Source organism: Lingula anatina, chromosome 8 (assembly GCF_051362555.1).
Source record: "Lingula anatina isolate TDL-2025a chromosome 8, LinAna3.0, whole genome shotgun sequence".
In the NCBI taxonomy this organism is placed as follows: Eukaryota; Metazoa; Brachiopoda; class Lingulata; order Lingulida; family Lingulidae; genus Lingula; species Lingula anatina.
In genome coordinates, this window is record NC_141774.1 from 15,306,520 (window position 1) to 15,322,572 (window position 16,053).

The window sequence follows — 16,053 nt, forward strand, 5'->3', positions numbered from 1 at the left end:
TAAAATTCAATAAAACTGCCACTACGTATTCTGTGGTCCGCACTTTATTAATATCATGATCTTCGTTAAATGTGCACACACTAAGACAAAATGGTGTATACGAGAAACAATTATACTATACTCAGAAAATAACAACAGTGCAATTTATACATATATTATTACTTCTATTCTTTTACGCGCCATCATATAATTATATTATTCTAAAAGTCTCCGTATAATTTTTCTAGTTGCATTCTGGAGGATGAGAAGTCTTGGCTAAATACACAATGGAAGGATACGACGATTTCAGGCATTTTTTCTAAAATAAATAAACTTAATTTACAAATAGTGAAGATCGAAAAAAGAATCTCTTAACGCTTACTGTATAAAAATACAAACACTGGTTCGGACAAAATAATAATAATGATAATAATAATAATAATAATAATATACCGCCACAGTTAGAAGTACTTTTAAATGGATGCGGCCCACTATTTAGTATTTCAGGCTTTTTCTAATGACAAAAACAAGTAAGTACATAAATAAATGCATGGTGCAGTGGTCTAAAGAAACTGTGGTTCCGAATAATAGGGAGTCTGCCCTCTATTAGATTCACACGAATTAGATAAAGCGTGGCGTATGTGAGTGCCTCAAAATCTATTATACCGGCAGAATTACTGGTAGAATACGATGGGAACGTGCCTCTGTGTCAACATAAGGGCTCTCCCCTGCATGATGATGGAGGATAGAGTGTCTCAATCAAAGCAGTCCTCTTCATCACTTCCGTCATCACAGTCCAGGTATTCATCACACAGCCACCTAGATTTTATACACTCCCCATCTCGGCACTGAAAATACGTCGAATCAAAACACGTGCAGTTTCCTTCGTCACTTCCGTCGAGACAATCGTCATCGAGGTCACAGTACGAGAACCCCATGATACAGTTACCGTTATCGCAGCGAAACTGCGACTCCCCGCACGAGGAGCAGTTGCGTTCGTCGCTCTGGTCATAGCAGTCTCTTTTTCCGTCACATACTTTGTGAGGTGCAATACATAGGGTGTTTCCCACGCACCTGAAATCGGTGCTATTACAACACATGTCTTCTTCTTCATCACGTCCATCTTTGCAGTGAGAGTACCCGTCACAAAATACAGCGCTTTTGTCAGGAAAGCAAAAATCACCGGGTCCACAGTAAAGGCCTTCACACAACTCCGAGCAGTTTCTTTCGTCACTTCCGTCACCACACGAATCAAAAAGGTTGCACACTTGTGATTCGTAAATACATAAGCCGTTGTCGCAGACAAAACCATCACACGTGCAGTTGCCTTCGTCACTGCCGTCGTCACAGTCCAACCACTGGTCACAGACCCAATGTGACTTGATGCACTTGCCGTCGCCGCACTCAAAACCGTCGCATACGCACATGGTCGCCTTCTCGTCGCTTCCGTCCCCGCAGTCGTCCATGCCATCACACACCCAGAAATTGAAAATGCATTTGCCATTAGCGCACGGAAATTGGTCGCACTCGCAGTCCGCTTCGTCGCTCCCGTCCTCACAGTCCTCGCTCCCGTCGCATTCCGAACCAGATTGGGCGCACTGTCCGTTGGAGCACTGGTAGTGCCCGTGACTGGCGCAGTCGCAGTTCCACTCGTCCGTACCATCTCCACAGTCGTCGGTTAAATCGCACGTGTTTAACTTCGACACACACTTGGTATTGTTGCACTGGATCTCCCTGTCTGCGTCACAATAGAAACACCCGCTTTCGTCACTTCCGTCTTGACAATCTCGAATTCTGTCGCACAGGAGAGACGTCCACACACACTCGCCGTTTGCGCACTGGGTCTGCAGTCGCCCGCACGCTGTTGGGCAGTGTATTTCGTCACTTCCGTCAACGCAATCGTCACGTCTGTTACACCTTAGTGCAATTGCAATAATTGCCCCGCTATCACACCGATAATGTGACTGGCCCAAAGGTTTTCCATTAATAGTGCATTGAGGTTCCTTCGCCCCATTCGTTTTTGTTAGGGAGAGTATCCGAGTTGTTTCTTCGTTGAAGTTGTACCAGTCACAACGAGGGGGGCCTGAAATAAATGGCAGTCCAGAAATGTCCGATATCAAAATCATCTCAATTTTCTCTAAAATAAAATGACATGTACTATTGTTTGAGGTGTAGCTTACCGGTAGTCAGTGACGCCGCAGAGGTCAATTCAGTGCAGAACGATGTTGTGTTGATTCCCATCTTCGTCATCTCTTTCTGGCAGGCTTTTGTAACGACTGCAAGAATAGAACACATTTCATGACCAAGTGAAACTCTTCTAACACTAATGCTTTTGCTCATTTTGCAGCCCCGCGTATTTTGTTATTTTTATTTTTGTTGTTGTTGTTGTTATGGATCCTTATGATGTCCAGAATGTGTGTTTGGCCATTTGAAGTCATCAACAGATGTGGTAAAAAACTTCCAACAAGCACAATTACTTAATTTAAGTATTTCAATATAAAGGGATAAAATTAAAACAAAATACAGCACTTTTTAATGATAGATGTAAAATTATAAAACAAAACAAAAAACGGTATTATAGCTTACATGTGCAAATATCCGTACAAGGCAGAACCGAAGATACTCTTCCGTTGTTGTCATGGTAACATCTCGGAAACATGACGTCACACAGGAATGGCAACAGATACAAAGAACAGGAAGGGCATAACACCATAGACTGCATTGCTAAGTATGTACTCGATTCCATAACATCTTTCTGGCAGAAAAAGAAAAAAATCAACGTAAATAAAATTCCCTTTGTGTTTTTATAATTGTTCTGTTACGCATAAGAAAATAGACAAATAAGCACTGTTACCATGATGTATTCTAGCAGACAAACAATACGAAGTTACCAAATCTAATTTAAATTCGATGATCTATTCCTTTCAGCTTGCCTCATTCATTTTGAACTATATGTACGTATATATTTGTTTGCTTATAAATAGATAATGCAAGAGTTCAACTCACAATGTCCTTATGACCAAAAAAGTTGGGAAATCCTGCGGCTGCGGTTTGGACACCTGGACATAAAGTGGCATTCACTACAATACAGGGCTCTAGCTTCTTTACACCTGAACAACCAAAATAACACAAACTTAATTTCGCACTTAATATACACACAATAACAATTGTGGGTTACCCTTGAAAGGAAAAGCCCAGCAATCCAAAACCAAGTTATACAAATGGCGTGCTTGATTTGACTGATTTGACCCACCGAGTCCAATTTGATGGACGATCACCTACCGCATGCTTCAAATTGTTAATGAGATATAATAATTTTTGCCAGTTGATGACACATTTAGAGGTTATGAATGAATTGAGTGAAAGTTTGGTCAAAAGCATTGAGTACCAGGTATTAGCATAAAGTTATCACAGACAACTGTTCTTTTTTTATATAAATCAATGGTACATGTAGGACTTCAACACCAACAGAGGACATCGGTGAAAAAATTATTTTTACAGAATCAGTGTAAAATGACTTCTTGATACCAGTGTGATGGCACAGTGATGTTTGCTGCGAGTTGTAGATGGTATACTTAAGAGAATTTGTGAAAGAAAATAGTATGTGTCTTAACTTGATATACACAGGTGACTTTAAATATTTGTTTAGCATTAAGAAGGCAACAGGATGAAAGATGTATGCAATGGAAACGCTACAAAATTAACGATTAAACGAAAAAGCAATAAATAAATAAATAAATAAATAAATAAATAAATAAATAAATAAATAAAAAATCCACTCACCGGCATCCGCGAAGTAGGCAACAACACCAATACCGGTTACAATGGCAGCAATCAACAAGGCAACCATAGGCATCAAACACCAATCTCTTTCAAGGTGGGATTTGAGACTCTCTCGGTCTGTGTCCGTGAGTTCCTTGCTGCCGCTAGTGTCCGTGCTCTTTAGGCTCTCCGTGCTGTTATCGGATGTCTTCATATCAACTCCTTCTTGATCATCTTCTTGACCATGTGTCGCAGTGCTCACGCCAACCGAATCGGGACACTGGTCATTGTCCTTGACCACATCATGCGTGGTGTCATTAGGGAGAGGGGTCTCCATGTTAAGCTTCCTTTCAGGGGAAATTATATCGGGCTGTATTTTCTAAAGTGCTTTCAAAGTCTCACAAAACTCTCGCAGAGAAGAAAAGTTTTCTATATGCAGTTCAGAATATAAGCTCAGGAGCTTCCAAAGACGCAGACCAGTATCCAGAAGGCGCCAAAACACGTCTCTTTAAAAAAAAACTTCTTTCAAGCAGATGAAAAAGTGGCCGGTTGATCTATTTCTCTGTCGTGAACCACATTGCCGCTTTTGAGAAGCATGCAAACAGTTCACATAATACCGGCTTGGTTCTTCGTATGGTTACAAAAATATCCTCTGGTATTTATTGAAGTGCCACCCGTGAGGTAATGGACTGACGAGGCGTCTAAGGATAGTGAAGGGCATGATCGCCTCTGGGATAATAAAAAAATGGGCACATCTGCTTAGGCAGTGGACTTAAGTGGGTTTAAGGATATTGTGCGGCGCGACTGCCCTTGGGATAAGAACTGACTGGGCACCAATACGAAAGTGCAATACTTGGAAATACATCATTATGACAGGTGCAGGGGACTTAGATATGCACTGGTAATGGGCACCTGAGGTTAAATTTTCTCTGGAAGTCACTAAAATATCATTTATGTACAGATGTTTGTTTTATTTGTTGATACGTCAGTTGTTAACCTGAAAAGAACGCTGCGTGAAACAAAGGAAAATTGTTTTCGGTCGTTTGTGAACGAACAGCGAAATTACTTCTGGATGGAATTAATGAACAGTTATCGATGCCTTGTCGGGTCATTGGACAGTCATATTGGTTTGTCGTTACTGGGTAATATAAGATCTGTTTGGGTTCTTGGATATCTTAGATTACATGTACTTTCGAACCCAGCTCAAAATATACATTTATTCTTTGTTGGTAGCAGGTTGTGGCGCATTTATAAACGTACATTAGCACGCACTGATTGGTCGTCCTATAAGAAATAATTAACTGCCCCATTCTTTTTATAGATTGGTACTGGTCCGATTTGTACTGTCCTATTTATAGATTTAACCTCCCGTACTGACAACAACCAATTAACGCTTGTCAACGAAAATTTTCATGGTCCATCTATTTGTCATATATTTTTCATATCTGTCTTAGACAAATACTGTGATGTCCGGTCTGTGTAAAGCCGAGACTTTGTCAAGAGGAGCTCTGGATAAATGTTGGAAAATCATCACCTGCTGGCGTTTAATGTATTGCATCTGTTTTTTTTTTTTTTTTTTTTTTTTTTTTGTTTTTTGTCGATTATGGCAAATAACTCACTGTTTTTAAAAGAACTTCATGTTATATTTCTCCAGCTGTCAAAAGACTGTGTATCTCAATTCATGACACGGAAACCAAGTAAAAACTATAGATCTAAGGGTGCTTTTTAAAAATATCAAGTTGTTTTTTATTCTCTCTCCTTACCGACATCCGGCATCTGTTTTGTACTTTCACATTAATTTTTGTTGTAATGTGTTGAATACGTCTCCTCCTTGACTTTCTATTGTTTAGATCAAAAAATTTATTCATATATCTCTATGGTGTTTATTATTCGCGAACACTTTAAAGATGTATCCATTTATGGTTATATACACGTTATTTCGAGTTAATATAAAGAGAAGTAGATCAAAATGTGTGTCAAAATGTGTGTAACGTCCAAGAAAAATAATATTACTTCAAACTAGTATTTATTAACAATGCATTTTTCTTTGACAATTTATTAGAATTTTATTTTATTAACAATACATTGGAAATGGCGGTAAAAGTTTGGGAAACTTCAAACCTATGACTTCCTGCTTGGGTTGCTGATGGGTGCTCTCTGATAACAGGTATCGCCACCGATCTGTCTTTAAACTGTCGAGACCATTCTTCAGTTATGTTATAGGCTGTACTCGAGGTCCCTGTGATATCTGAGGGTAGCCAATTCGTACTTCATGGGTGCCGTAATGGCTATTTTAAAGCCGAATGTGGGTCTAAATATGGGTCCACTGAATGGTGACCCACAAGAAACCCTTTGGCCTCCTGGGACCCCTTTTCTGCTTTATTTCAAAAGATGAAAAAAAAAACACTGTTAATACGTTGAAACACCAGCCGAACCGTCAATTAGTGACGTTCTAGAAATCGTCCTGTGACAGATAATTTCAGCCTAGCAATAGTTTAAGTATTTTTATACACATCTCTTCTCCTTTTACTTTATTTCACTAGCAAATGAGTAACATAGGGACAGACAGGTTTACTGGTTTAAAACCGTTAGATGTTACGTAAAGTAACGCCTCATATAACAATGTGTAGCAATACTTAAAAAAACATTTCTTGGCTGATTTCAGGAAGTAAATTCTTGCTAATGCTTTTTGCCAATGCTTAAATGGCACCGCCCCAGGCACTAATTCTCATGAAGCAGGTGCTCTTAAAATCAATTAGTTATACAAAGTCTGCTAAATAGGTGAAAAACCTCTTATATATTCGTGTAGGATTAAAATCGAGAAAGCAAGAATCCTCAAGGCATTGTTCTTTATTTACCTAACTCACGGTAATAGAACAGTAAGGGGTGCTGTCAAAACGCACGGGGCAGTAGTCGGCAATTTCGATCAAAGATGATTTTTTTCTGGAGAAATGTAACTTTTTAGCTTCTTAGTTGACCCAACTTGAATATAATGGCAAAGAGCCTAGATTAAATTTTGATACAGAGCGGACCGGTCGTTTCTGGTTCTATTATTAATATCAGAAGAGCATGTACAACAACAATTCACACTTATTGATAATATTTATATGGGCCGATTAAAACCCTCTGTTCTTTTCGAACTGCTTAATGTACTTTAAAGATTATTCTATTGTACCACACATGTAAAATTGGGGCCCAAATGTACCCATTAACTAAAACGTCTTTCTGTTTGTCACCAGGCAAATAAAACTGCTCTTTGGGCGTGGGTTTTTGCTCTTCATGATGTCATATGCTCTATGAATGAATAAATTACAACAACTGAAGTACTTTTGATATGAAATCTATCCATTCAAAGAAGTTGATGCAATTAAAGACTTTTAAAAATTTACAAAAAAAAAAAAAAAAAAAAAAAAAAAAGGAGAGCTTGTAAAATTCTTCACTACATATACATGTATTTGTTTTTTAGTTGGACCTAAAAAGTGTGAGTACCACGACGTCCCGATGTGCCCAGGTGTCAGCTTTGGGGGTGTCATGTTTCCTAACACACTAGGGCATCAAGATCTGGTAAGTAGACATAGGAACGTCAAGATGATAAATGGTAGACATATAGGGTGTACAATGGCAAATATAGTATGGATGAAGAATTACAATGTATATTTTTATTCTTTTATCACTTCTCTCTCTCTCTGTCTCTCTCTCTCTCTCTCGCACACAGTAGAATTAAATGAAATAAATGAGAAATTACTATTACTCCTACATGTGCTACTACTAGTACTACCACTAGTAAAAATAATGAAAATTAAGAAATGAAGAAAGAAAGAAAGAAACAAAAGATAAAAAGAACAGATGATAGAAAAATCGATAAATAAAGAAAATAAAATAAAGTAAATCAGGGTAAGACTGCACATCGACCACTATGCTGTTTGTATTTTTATTTAGGCCACAGCAATGAAATCCGCCATGTATTCGTCGCTGGAGAGCACGGTCCCTTGCTTTAACTGTTCTGAGTACCTCGTTCTCGTGATTTGTGACAAGTTGTTCCCACCCTGCCGCCATGATGCCCAAGGCCGTGAGTTGTTGGCTTCGACCTGTGCTGATACGTGCACAGGTAAGGTTATTGTTTCGAAATGTCTGTCGACTTTGAATAGTCTTTTAGTTTTTTTTACTTTAGAATACACTTTACTCCCCTTCTCTCTCTCTCTCTCTCTCTCTCTCTCTCTCTCTCTAACACACACACACACACACACACACACGTCAACCATCTGCTACAGACTTTGTTGATAAGGTGAAAAAATAACCATAAGACCGGGGAAACGTGACAGAGAGTCCCCCATGATAGAGCGTCTGCTTCCCATCCACATGTGCAGGTAAATCTCGCCCTAGATTTTCACCCACCTAAGTCAGACTAACCTTAACCGTGATAACTAAATGGAGGGTGGGCATTCAGTTACACGGACCCTCAGTTTCGTTACAGCGAATTCGAAATTCTTTTGACACCTTGATATTTCTAGTTAAAAGTCGTAACTATCCAAATAAACAATCTAAGGAAAACACGCTCCTGGGACTACTCTTAATCTTGAGGATCTTTAAGCAATTGCTTTAACTCATTTTATTCTCTGTGTATATAACGCTCTGTTACTTAAGATGATAAACTTGTATATCAATGCACATAATACAATTATGAATATATATGTTCTTGCAGCTGCGGTGGCTTCCTGCCAGGCAGAACTGCAGTATATGGGGATCGAAAAAGACAACTTATGCACTGGTATGGAGAATGCTTCTTCTGACCATCTCGGTAAGATCGCACGTTCGCTTCATGATAATAGCTTCAAAATTTTTCATCGAGGTATACATCGTCATTTTTTTAAAAATAAGAATAAGATGAAAAATGTTTTCATTTTTGAGCTGATACGAACTTATTTAGTATCACTGGTACAAAATTACACGATTTGCACAATAAGAAACTGAAGACTTCGGCATTAAATTCAACTGATGGACATATGAATTAATGTCTTTCAAATAAGTTTTTAATCTATACAATATATATTCTAGCTTTTAAACCAGTGAAAATTTGCTGGTTTCAGATATTCCAGACTGTCATTGGCACCAGTGGCCAATGAATGAGACTCGGTCGTCACTTCCGGTTCCGGCTGACTGTACCCAAGTAATGCAGGGATTGGTTGGTAATGTAAATAAAAATGTCAAGACCGACTTCCAGTGCAGTAACGGGACGTTCATTCCAGTGACTTTGCTATGTAACGGCCGAGGAGACTGCGCTGACGAAAGTGACGAACAGAATTGCCCTTCTGTCGGTTGTGGCAGCCTCGAGTTTTCGTGCCAAGATGGCGTTTGCATAGACGCTTCTTTGGTCTGTAACGATAGAAACGATTGTGTGAACGGAAGAGACGAGGCGGACTGCCCATGTGATTCATCCGAATTCCGCTGCACAAATGGTCAGTGTGTCCGAAACAGCAAGACCTGTGACGGCAGTGACGATTGCGGCGACGGAAGTGACGAAATGAACTGCGCGTCAACCTGTGGCTCTTTGTTCACCTGCGGTAACGGCCAATGCATCCCTAGCCGACTGGAGTGCAACGGGGTCGACAACTGTGGAGATGGCACCGACGAAATTAATTGCAGGTGCGACGGCATGTTTTGCCTTGATGGACGATGCATACAAAATAACCAGATATGCAATGGGCGCCCTGACTGCGATGACGCACGCGACGAAACCGACTGCCCGTGTGAAGAGTCCGAATTCCGCTGCACGAATAGCACGTGCATCCAAGACGTCAAGATCTGTGACAGCATCGATGACTGCGGCGACGGAAGTGACGAAACAAACTGCACCATCACGCCGACTTGTGATGCTTTCTACTTCACCTGCAATAACGGCGAGTGCGTTTATAGGCCATGGCAATGTGATGGGGAAGCTGACTGTGAAGACAGTAGTGATGAGGAGGGTTGCGTGTGCAGCGGCATGTACTGCGCTGATGACAGCTGCGTACGGCAGGACCAGATCTGCAACTATCGCTCTGATTGCGATGACGGGCGTGACGAAGTGAATTGCACGTGCGACCGTTTTCTTTGCCATGACGAGTCCGGGTGCGTCTACGACTCTTGGTTGTGTGACGGTGAGGATGACTGCACGGACGGAAGTGACGAAATCAACTGCACCATAACGTGTGACATGTTCTTATGCGCCAACGGGAAGTGCATTTATACCTTTTGGACGTGCGATCTAACCGACGACTGCGGAGACGGTAGTGACGAAGAGAACTGCACATGCGGTGAGTTCCTTTGCGCTAACGGCAAATGCATATACGACAACTGGCACTGCAACGGACTCGACGAGTGCGGTGACGGAAGTGACGAAATAAACTGCACGTGCGACGGTTTTGAATGCACTAGAGGAAAATGCATCAGACTTTCGTGGCAGTGTGACGGCGAAGATGACTGCGGGGACCACAGCGACGAGAAAGGCTGCCCGTGTGAAGAGTCCGAGGTCCGCTGCCCGGATGGGCTGTGCGCCCAAAACAACGAGACGTGCTACGCAGTTGAGTCTCATTGTGGTTCGTTTTTCACCTGCGCAAACGGCGATTGTATTTTACATTCGTGGGTGTGTGACAAGGAGGATGACTGTGGGGACGGGAGCGATGAAGTGGGTTGCTAGTGTGATGTCGTTTATTGTGATGATGATCGCCGCAAACAGAATAACGGGACATCCAATCCTCGCCATGGTAATAATGACGTTTGACCAATTACATGATACCTCATAGTGGAACCAGAGTCGGAAATAGCCTCGCTTTGCAAAATGTAAGCCTACTGAGTAATGTACTCTACGAGCCGCACGAGGTTACCGAAGAACATTAATCAGTTGTTACTGGGTGAGGAAATAAGTGAGATAAATGGATACAGTTTTCAATATCTCTTAATGAACCAATTCTTGTCAGAACTACTAGACGGACCGTAGCAGACGGTATAAATACGCCGTCAACTTCTAGGAAAATTATTATTAACTATATATAGACTTATAGGAAACTTATAATTAACTATATATATATATATATATATATATATATATATATATATATATATATATATATATATATATATATATATAGACTTAAAGGAAAATTATAATTAACTATATAAGACTTCTAGGATAATTATTATTATGTATTAAAATACATGCAGAGATTTATTCAAGATTTTATATGATTTGCAAAGCGTTGCAGTACATAACGTATGTCGTCATGTTTATACAAATACACAGACCTTTGGTTTTTACAGCGAAGTAAGTTCTTCTTTGTGTCTCGTGCAGAGACGGTCAAAAATTAAATTGTGAAAAAAAAGACCAAATGTGTCCTAACCTCCGCAGCGTGACGGGTCTGTCACGTGAATGAGGTCATTTGAAACATGTAGCAGTACATGTACAGGTAGCAGCCTCTTTTACAACGGTTTACTTTTTTCCCATTAAATTTTCATCTGTATATCAATTCAAATCTAGAAGTTTAAAAACTAAAGCGTTTTTTCAAAAGCGGATGTACTTGACCTATCCATTACCTATACCTGTATGTGTACAAATTTCCACTATATTATTATTATTATATTCGGACAAAGGGAACGTTTATCGACGCCTTATTGCATATAAAGGAAAGTGTAAATTGTGTAAGTGTACTCTTACATGTAATTATCAAAATATGGTAAGTAGCAAATGCGAAATTGGCTGCCCCGATTTCATAGTGCCAGTATATAAACATTATATGGGAAATTATATAAATAATTGGATATCTTTTAAGTAATCTATTTCGGAAAGATTAAATATGCAGAATAAACATGAAGGTTGTAATGAAAAACAGACTAGGTGCTATCTTTATCTGATATATAGTGTTTTTCGACTCTTGTTTGTTTCTCTTCCTTCCATGGGAAATCTCAAACTTTTAATTATTAATGTGTGTGTATTTCAAATTAGGCCCTAGGCCTACTGAAGATTTTAATTTAAAAAAAAACTGAAAACAAAAGACAGTTCTTTTCTCCATCCAAAGATATATTATATTTTATAAAATACAATATAAAGAAAGCGCGCTATAACAACAGTGAACATTTTTCAGATTAACTTTTAGGCATATGCTTAAACCATGAAAAGACACTAATATTTAAAATAAAAAATAAATAAACGTAACTGCAGAGAACTCATTTTGAGAGACTACGTGTCACTTTACACAATGTATACCAAAATGACACGAACTGACGCAAAATGGCACCTCAATGTTTTAAAAAAACATCAAAATAACTTGTAATTTGGATTTTGCACCCAAAATTACAAAAACTCAACAAATGTTTATCTCTAACGGAAAAATATTTTTACAGTTCTTGAGTTACGCCAAAAAGGGCGACCATTTTGAAATTTCCAACAAGGCCATCCACTTCCGTCGCAGTTGCAATATTATTTCTTCTCCATAGATCTCGATCGGCAGAGAGACATTGTGCTAAGTTCAAGACAAATATCTTATTTTGGGCGCAAAATCATAAAAAGTTATATTGATGTTAAAAATAACATAAAGGTGTCATTTCGTGCCATTCTGTGTCATTTCGGTATTTGGTCACACCGATTTCGAGAAGGCATTTTCATTCGCAGTTATTCGGATGTAGGCTTTTCTGTTTACCGAGAAAATCAGGGGCGTATCCAGGATTATTTGAAGGAGGGGGCGGATGCAAAGCCGACCCCCCCCCCCTCACTTGGCGTGGGGTTTGGGGCCCCTCAGCGGGCCCCGAAAAGAATTGGTATTTTAGAGGGCGAACGGTGCCATTTGGTACGGTTTAGAACTATGAATCAGCTGGTAAATATTCTAATTTCAAGATTGGACCAGAAATCAAAGGGGGGGGGGGGGGGGGGGGGGTCAGGACCCCTCTCCCTGTAAATCCGCCACTGAAACCCCTCAGTCATTCCGTCTCTTCGATCTGCCCTTTGCATTGAGAACGATTTCACATTTGCACAAATTACTTTCAACGCCTATAATTGTTTGTAGGAAGTCTGCGGGTATACATACTGCATAAATTTAGAGTAAATATGAAGCAAATTCACATTAAACCACATACAGCATGGCGTGATCTCCGCGTTACCAGCAACCGGTTTGCAGAGTCTGAACGTATTTCAAATTTTCTGTATTCAGTCCAAGTGATTCAGCAAAAGTGAGGAGCTTCTGCGTCACTTCCGGTGATTGTGTCGGCCTCCTTGATAATATATGGATGCAGTAATTCGTGAAGCCGAGAGTAGTCCCGCAGTCGTACTCAACGGCGTAATCTTCATCCAAAGCAATAATGGTGTAGTCAACCTTGAAATGGTAAAAATGCCTATTGTGAGGAGTCAGAATTTTTTGTAAGCGTTTATTTTTTAAGAGAAAAATAAATAAATGAATAAGGAAAGAAAGAAAGAAAAACGGGCATAGGAGAAAACATCTAGCTTATTTTTTTCTTTGAATTAAATTTAATATCTTATGTAATCCATTACAATATACGTGTACCTTTGGTGCAAACCAGGCAAACCCTTCTTTCCATTTACCTGCTGGGCTCTCGTGAGATAGTTTACCTACATACAAACGTTTGCAAGTGTTTTAGCCTTAGAGACCATTCAGAACAGAAGATCCCAGGATCTAATGATCCACGGATCAATTATGGTGGGCCCTATATGAAAGAAGATCCGACTAGTTCTCTGATGGTCTCCCCGTCTCTAAGTGATGCAATAAACAGATAAAATCACGGCTCCGTGGTTTAATTGCTAGACCCCTGCAAGGACGGCCCGTGTGGAGGCGGGAGACCATCAGGGGATTAGTCGGCTCGTGTAGGGTCCGTCCATATTTGCTCTGCTCTGAATGGCCTCTTAGAATAATTTACATACGCGGGCTTTATTATACAGATTTATGTTTTAAAAGCACAATGTAAGCCTTCCTGAATAAAAAAAGGCAAACATATAACAATGAGGTACATCTGAGGGGACATGCTTATGTCTAACCTCCTCATTGAAAATTAATGCATTGAAAAGGAGATCGTCCGAGACAGGCTAAGGCTCCGTTCACATGGAAAATCTATTTTCTAAAACTCTAAAAATCTATTTTCGGTATCTTGTGATCACGGTCTGTGTCCTGGATATCCCGCGGCGTAATTACTGGCAGCGCGAGCGAGTTACTTCCAAAGCTGTAATTTATTCTCGGCTGCGCTCGGAGGAGATTCTGATACCTTGACGCATGCGCAGTAGTATCTCTAAGCTGTGAAGTTCATCAGTTTAGTTGTGACGACTCAAGCATACAGACACGTAATATGGCTAGTGGTAGTGCAAAACAAGTTGGAGTAACTTCCCAGCAGACAAACGACATTGATTCACCGTTGAATCAACGTTAATTTTGGTGGATCAACGTTGAATCAACGTAGAATCAATGGCGTTTGCCTGCTGGGTTCCTACTGCTGTACAATTCTGACAAAACTCTGCTCCGGTTTCCCCAACATCTAGATTGACTCTTTCCCTAATTAGCTAGACTTTGGACTATCTCAGACGATTTTTTAGCATTACCTGTGGCGTTAAGAAACGCTCCTTGTGGTGTCTTCTTCCGGCAACTGTTTATGACCGAAGCATCACCTCTGACGTCAGAGTTGGAGAGTGGTTTGACGTCAATGGTCGTGCATACGCAATCCTTCTCGAAAAAGGCCCCTCCCGCCGTCTGGATTTTGCCTGTTGAAACGTATATATAGATGAGACCGAGTTTTAGGGATTACAGTGAATAAATTATTAGCATGCGTTTTCAGTTCTTTTCAGGCTCCAAATTCATGATGAAAGATCAGCTTCTGAGTTTTTTTTTTTTTTTTTTTTTTTTTGTGAGTTAGATCTATCGTTTTGCAATTTTCATGTACTAGAGCGTCCACTGTTCCCTTTGATTTCTTCATGTAAGCGCCATCCTAGATTTTGACCCATTTACGTCGCGCTAATCCTAAACCGTGTGAATCTAATAGAGGGCGGACTCTTTCACACGGACCCGTAGTGATTTAACACCTATGCTACAGCAGCATATACGACACACCCATGACACGCGCTTGCACCGTATCAAGTCAAGAATAATTTTTATGACAATACAGGACCGTAGGTGAAACAGATGAACTGGAAAAGAGTGCATGTTTTTCATAGGGTCTGTTTGATCCGCCGACTAGCTGATCAAATATGGCCGACTCACTTGAAAGCTCGTCGAGTGACACCCTTATGGATTCCCCTCACGAATTACGTGGCAATTTTCAAGTGGGTCGGCCATATTTGGTCCGCGGATCAGTTAGTCCGCGGATCAACTGGTTGTGAACAGAGCCATACGTACCAATCTCGTACCACAAGCCATAGTATCTGCTGTTGGTGAAGTTCTTTGCCGGTGGAGGATTCTTGCAGCCAGAGCAGTGCACGTACTGGGGCAGAAGACAGGTCAAGCAGACCGAGACAATAACACAAACCTGAGATCATTAAAATTCATGAAAATAAGGTGATGAAGCCAGTTGACTGTTGAATAAGCGGTGGCGAAAAAAGAGTGTGAGGGAGCGCTCGGATATACCCATCGTTCCAGCTCCTTGGTCAGACCAACCCTAACCATTATCACTATATGGAGAGCGGACCTTGTTACACGGACCCTCGGTTTCGTTACACCGGCACAGCTATTTCGCCAGGAAAAAACACTATAGAAAGATCTCAGGTTTCAGTTTTATCAGGAAACCCAACCCTTAAAAAAATTATTATAATGATATTTAAAGTTACAACTAAAATGCTTGAGTTTTACATTCACAGGTAAAATACGTAGGAAAGATGTACCAGAAAAAAAAAATACATTTAACTCTAAATTTTACCGACTACAAGATAGCACAAGTCATTTTAAACAATGTTTCCCAGCGGCATTTCTCTACATATATTCTCCGCAAATGGATAAAATATACATTAAATGGAAATACATACCTGTAAACTGGGAAACATCGCTAAGCTGACTCGAGTTCTACGGCGAGTGGGTAAAGTGTGATCGCTGTTGGATATTTGATGTCAAAATGGGCATTATGACACTCCGGAACGGTTTTAACTCACAGATTTAATCCCAAAACAATGCTATCATATCATACTTTTGTGACCTCGTGGCCTATCCGCCGGCCGTTATCGCTTATTATACAAGGGGCTGCACGTGTCGCGTGCCACAACACGTGTGGAAACTTATTGGTTTCAACCCAAGTTCTCACGATAAATTCGCCGGCTTTAGTGAGTTAAAAGAATTTGTGAATGCAATTTTGCAT

At 40.2% G+C, this 16,053-nt stretch overlaps 3 protein-coding genes across 4 annotated transcripts; 1 reads left to right on the forward strand and 2 right to left on the reverse strand.

Annotated features, from left to right (window-relative positions):
• Positions 1 to 136: 136 nt before the first annotated feature.
• On the reverse strand, positions 137 to 2,728 carry LOC147760452 (uncharacterized). Its single transcript, XM_087019425.1, has 3 exons — positions 2,566 to 2,728; positions 2,160 to 2,255; positions 137 to 2,062 (listed from the first exon to the last, which is right to left on the reverse strand). The coding sequence occupies exons 1-3, from the start codon at positions 2,723 to 2,725 to the stop codon at positions 735 to 737; spliced, it is 1,584 nt and encodes a 527-aa protein (XP_086875551.1). The 5' UTR covers positions 2,726 to 2,728; the 3' UTR covers positions 137 to 734.
• Positions 2,729 to 6,869: 4,141 nt separating this feature from the next.
• LOC106179315 (uncharacterized) lies at positions 6,870 to 10,797 on the forward strand. 2 transcript variants are annotated; one of them, XM_086994625.1, is made up of 4 exons: positions 6,870 to 7,305; positions 7,681 to 7,849; positions 8,444 to 8,539; positions 8,829 to 10,797. In XM_086994625.1, the coding sequence occupies exons 1-4, from the start codon at positions 7,243 to 7,245 to the stop codon at positions 10,415 to 10,417; spliced, it is 1,917 nt and encodes a 638-aa protein (XP_086850751.1). In that variant the 5' UTR covers positions 6,870 to 7,242; the 3' UTR covers positions 10,418 to 10,797. The 2 variants fall into 2 exon arrangements, with proteins under 2 accessions (XP_086850751.1, XP_013418342.2); XM_013562888.2 differs by lacking the exons at positions 6,870 to 7,305; positions 7,681 to 7,849 and adding an exon at positions 7,998 to 8,108.
• A 1,872-nt stretch (positions 10,798 to 12,669) lies between these two features.
• Positions 12,670 to 15,890, reverse strand: LOC106179313 (apolipoprotein D-like). Its single transcript, XM_013562885.2, has 5 exons — positions 15,728 to 15,890; positions 15,105 to 15,234; positions 14,315 to 14,473; positions 13,272 to 13,336; positions 12,670 to 13,082 (listed from the first exon to the last, which is right to left on the reverse strand). The coding sequence occupies exons 1-5, from the start codon at positions 15,743 to 15,745 to the stop codon at positions 12,867 to 12,869; spliced, it is 588 nt and encodes a 195-aa protein (XP_013418339.2). The 5' UTR covers positions 15,746 to 15,890; the 3' UTR covers positions 12,670 to 12,866.
• Between the last annotated feature and the right edge of the window lie 163 nt (positions 15,891 to 16,053).

What these genes read in the sequence shown, in the direction of transcription:
- LOC106179313 (XM_013562885.2), bottom strand. An exon ending in TGGCTTGTGGTACGAGATTG is followed by an intron (nt 14,474 to 15,104) that starts GTACGTATGGCT and finishes ACGTTTCAACAG; the next exon opens with GCAAAATCCAGACGGCGGGA. An exon ending in AGCGTTTCTTAACGCCACAG is followed by an intron (nt 13,337 to 14,314) that starts GTAATGCTAAAA and finishes GTTTGTATGTAG; the next exon opens with GTAAACTATCTCACGAGAGC.
- LOC106179315 (XM_086994625.1), top strand. Translation starts at nt 7,243, where the DNA reads ATGTGCCCAGGTGTCAGCTTTGGGGGTGTCATGTTTCCTAACACACTA. An exon ending in CACTAGGGCATCAAGATCTG is followed by an intron (nt 7,306 to 7,680) that starts GTAAGTAGACAT and finishes ATTTTTATTTAG; the next exon opens with GCCACAGCAATGAAATCCGC. An exon ending in CTGTGCTGATACGTGCACAG is followed by an intron (nt 7,850 to 8,443) that starts GTAAGGTTATTG and finishes ATGTTCTTGCAG; the next exon opens with CTGCGGTGGCTTCCTGCCAG.
- LOC147760452 (XM_087019425.1), bottom strand. Translation starts at nt 2,725, where the DNA reads ATGGAATCGAGTACATACTTAGCAATGCAGTCTATGGTGTTATGCCCT. An exon ending in TTGTACGGATATTTGCACAT is followed by an intron (nt 2,256 to 2,565) that starts GTAAGCTATAAT and finishes CTATTCTTGCAG; the next exon opens with TCGTTACAAAAGCCTGCCAG. An exon ending in TGCGGCGTCACTGACTACCG is followed by an intron (nt 2,063 to 2,159) that starts GTAAGCTACACC and finishes CATTTATTTCAG; the next exon opens with GCCCCCCTCGTTGTGACTGG.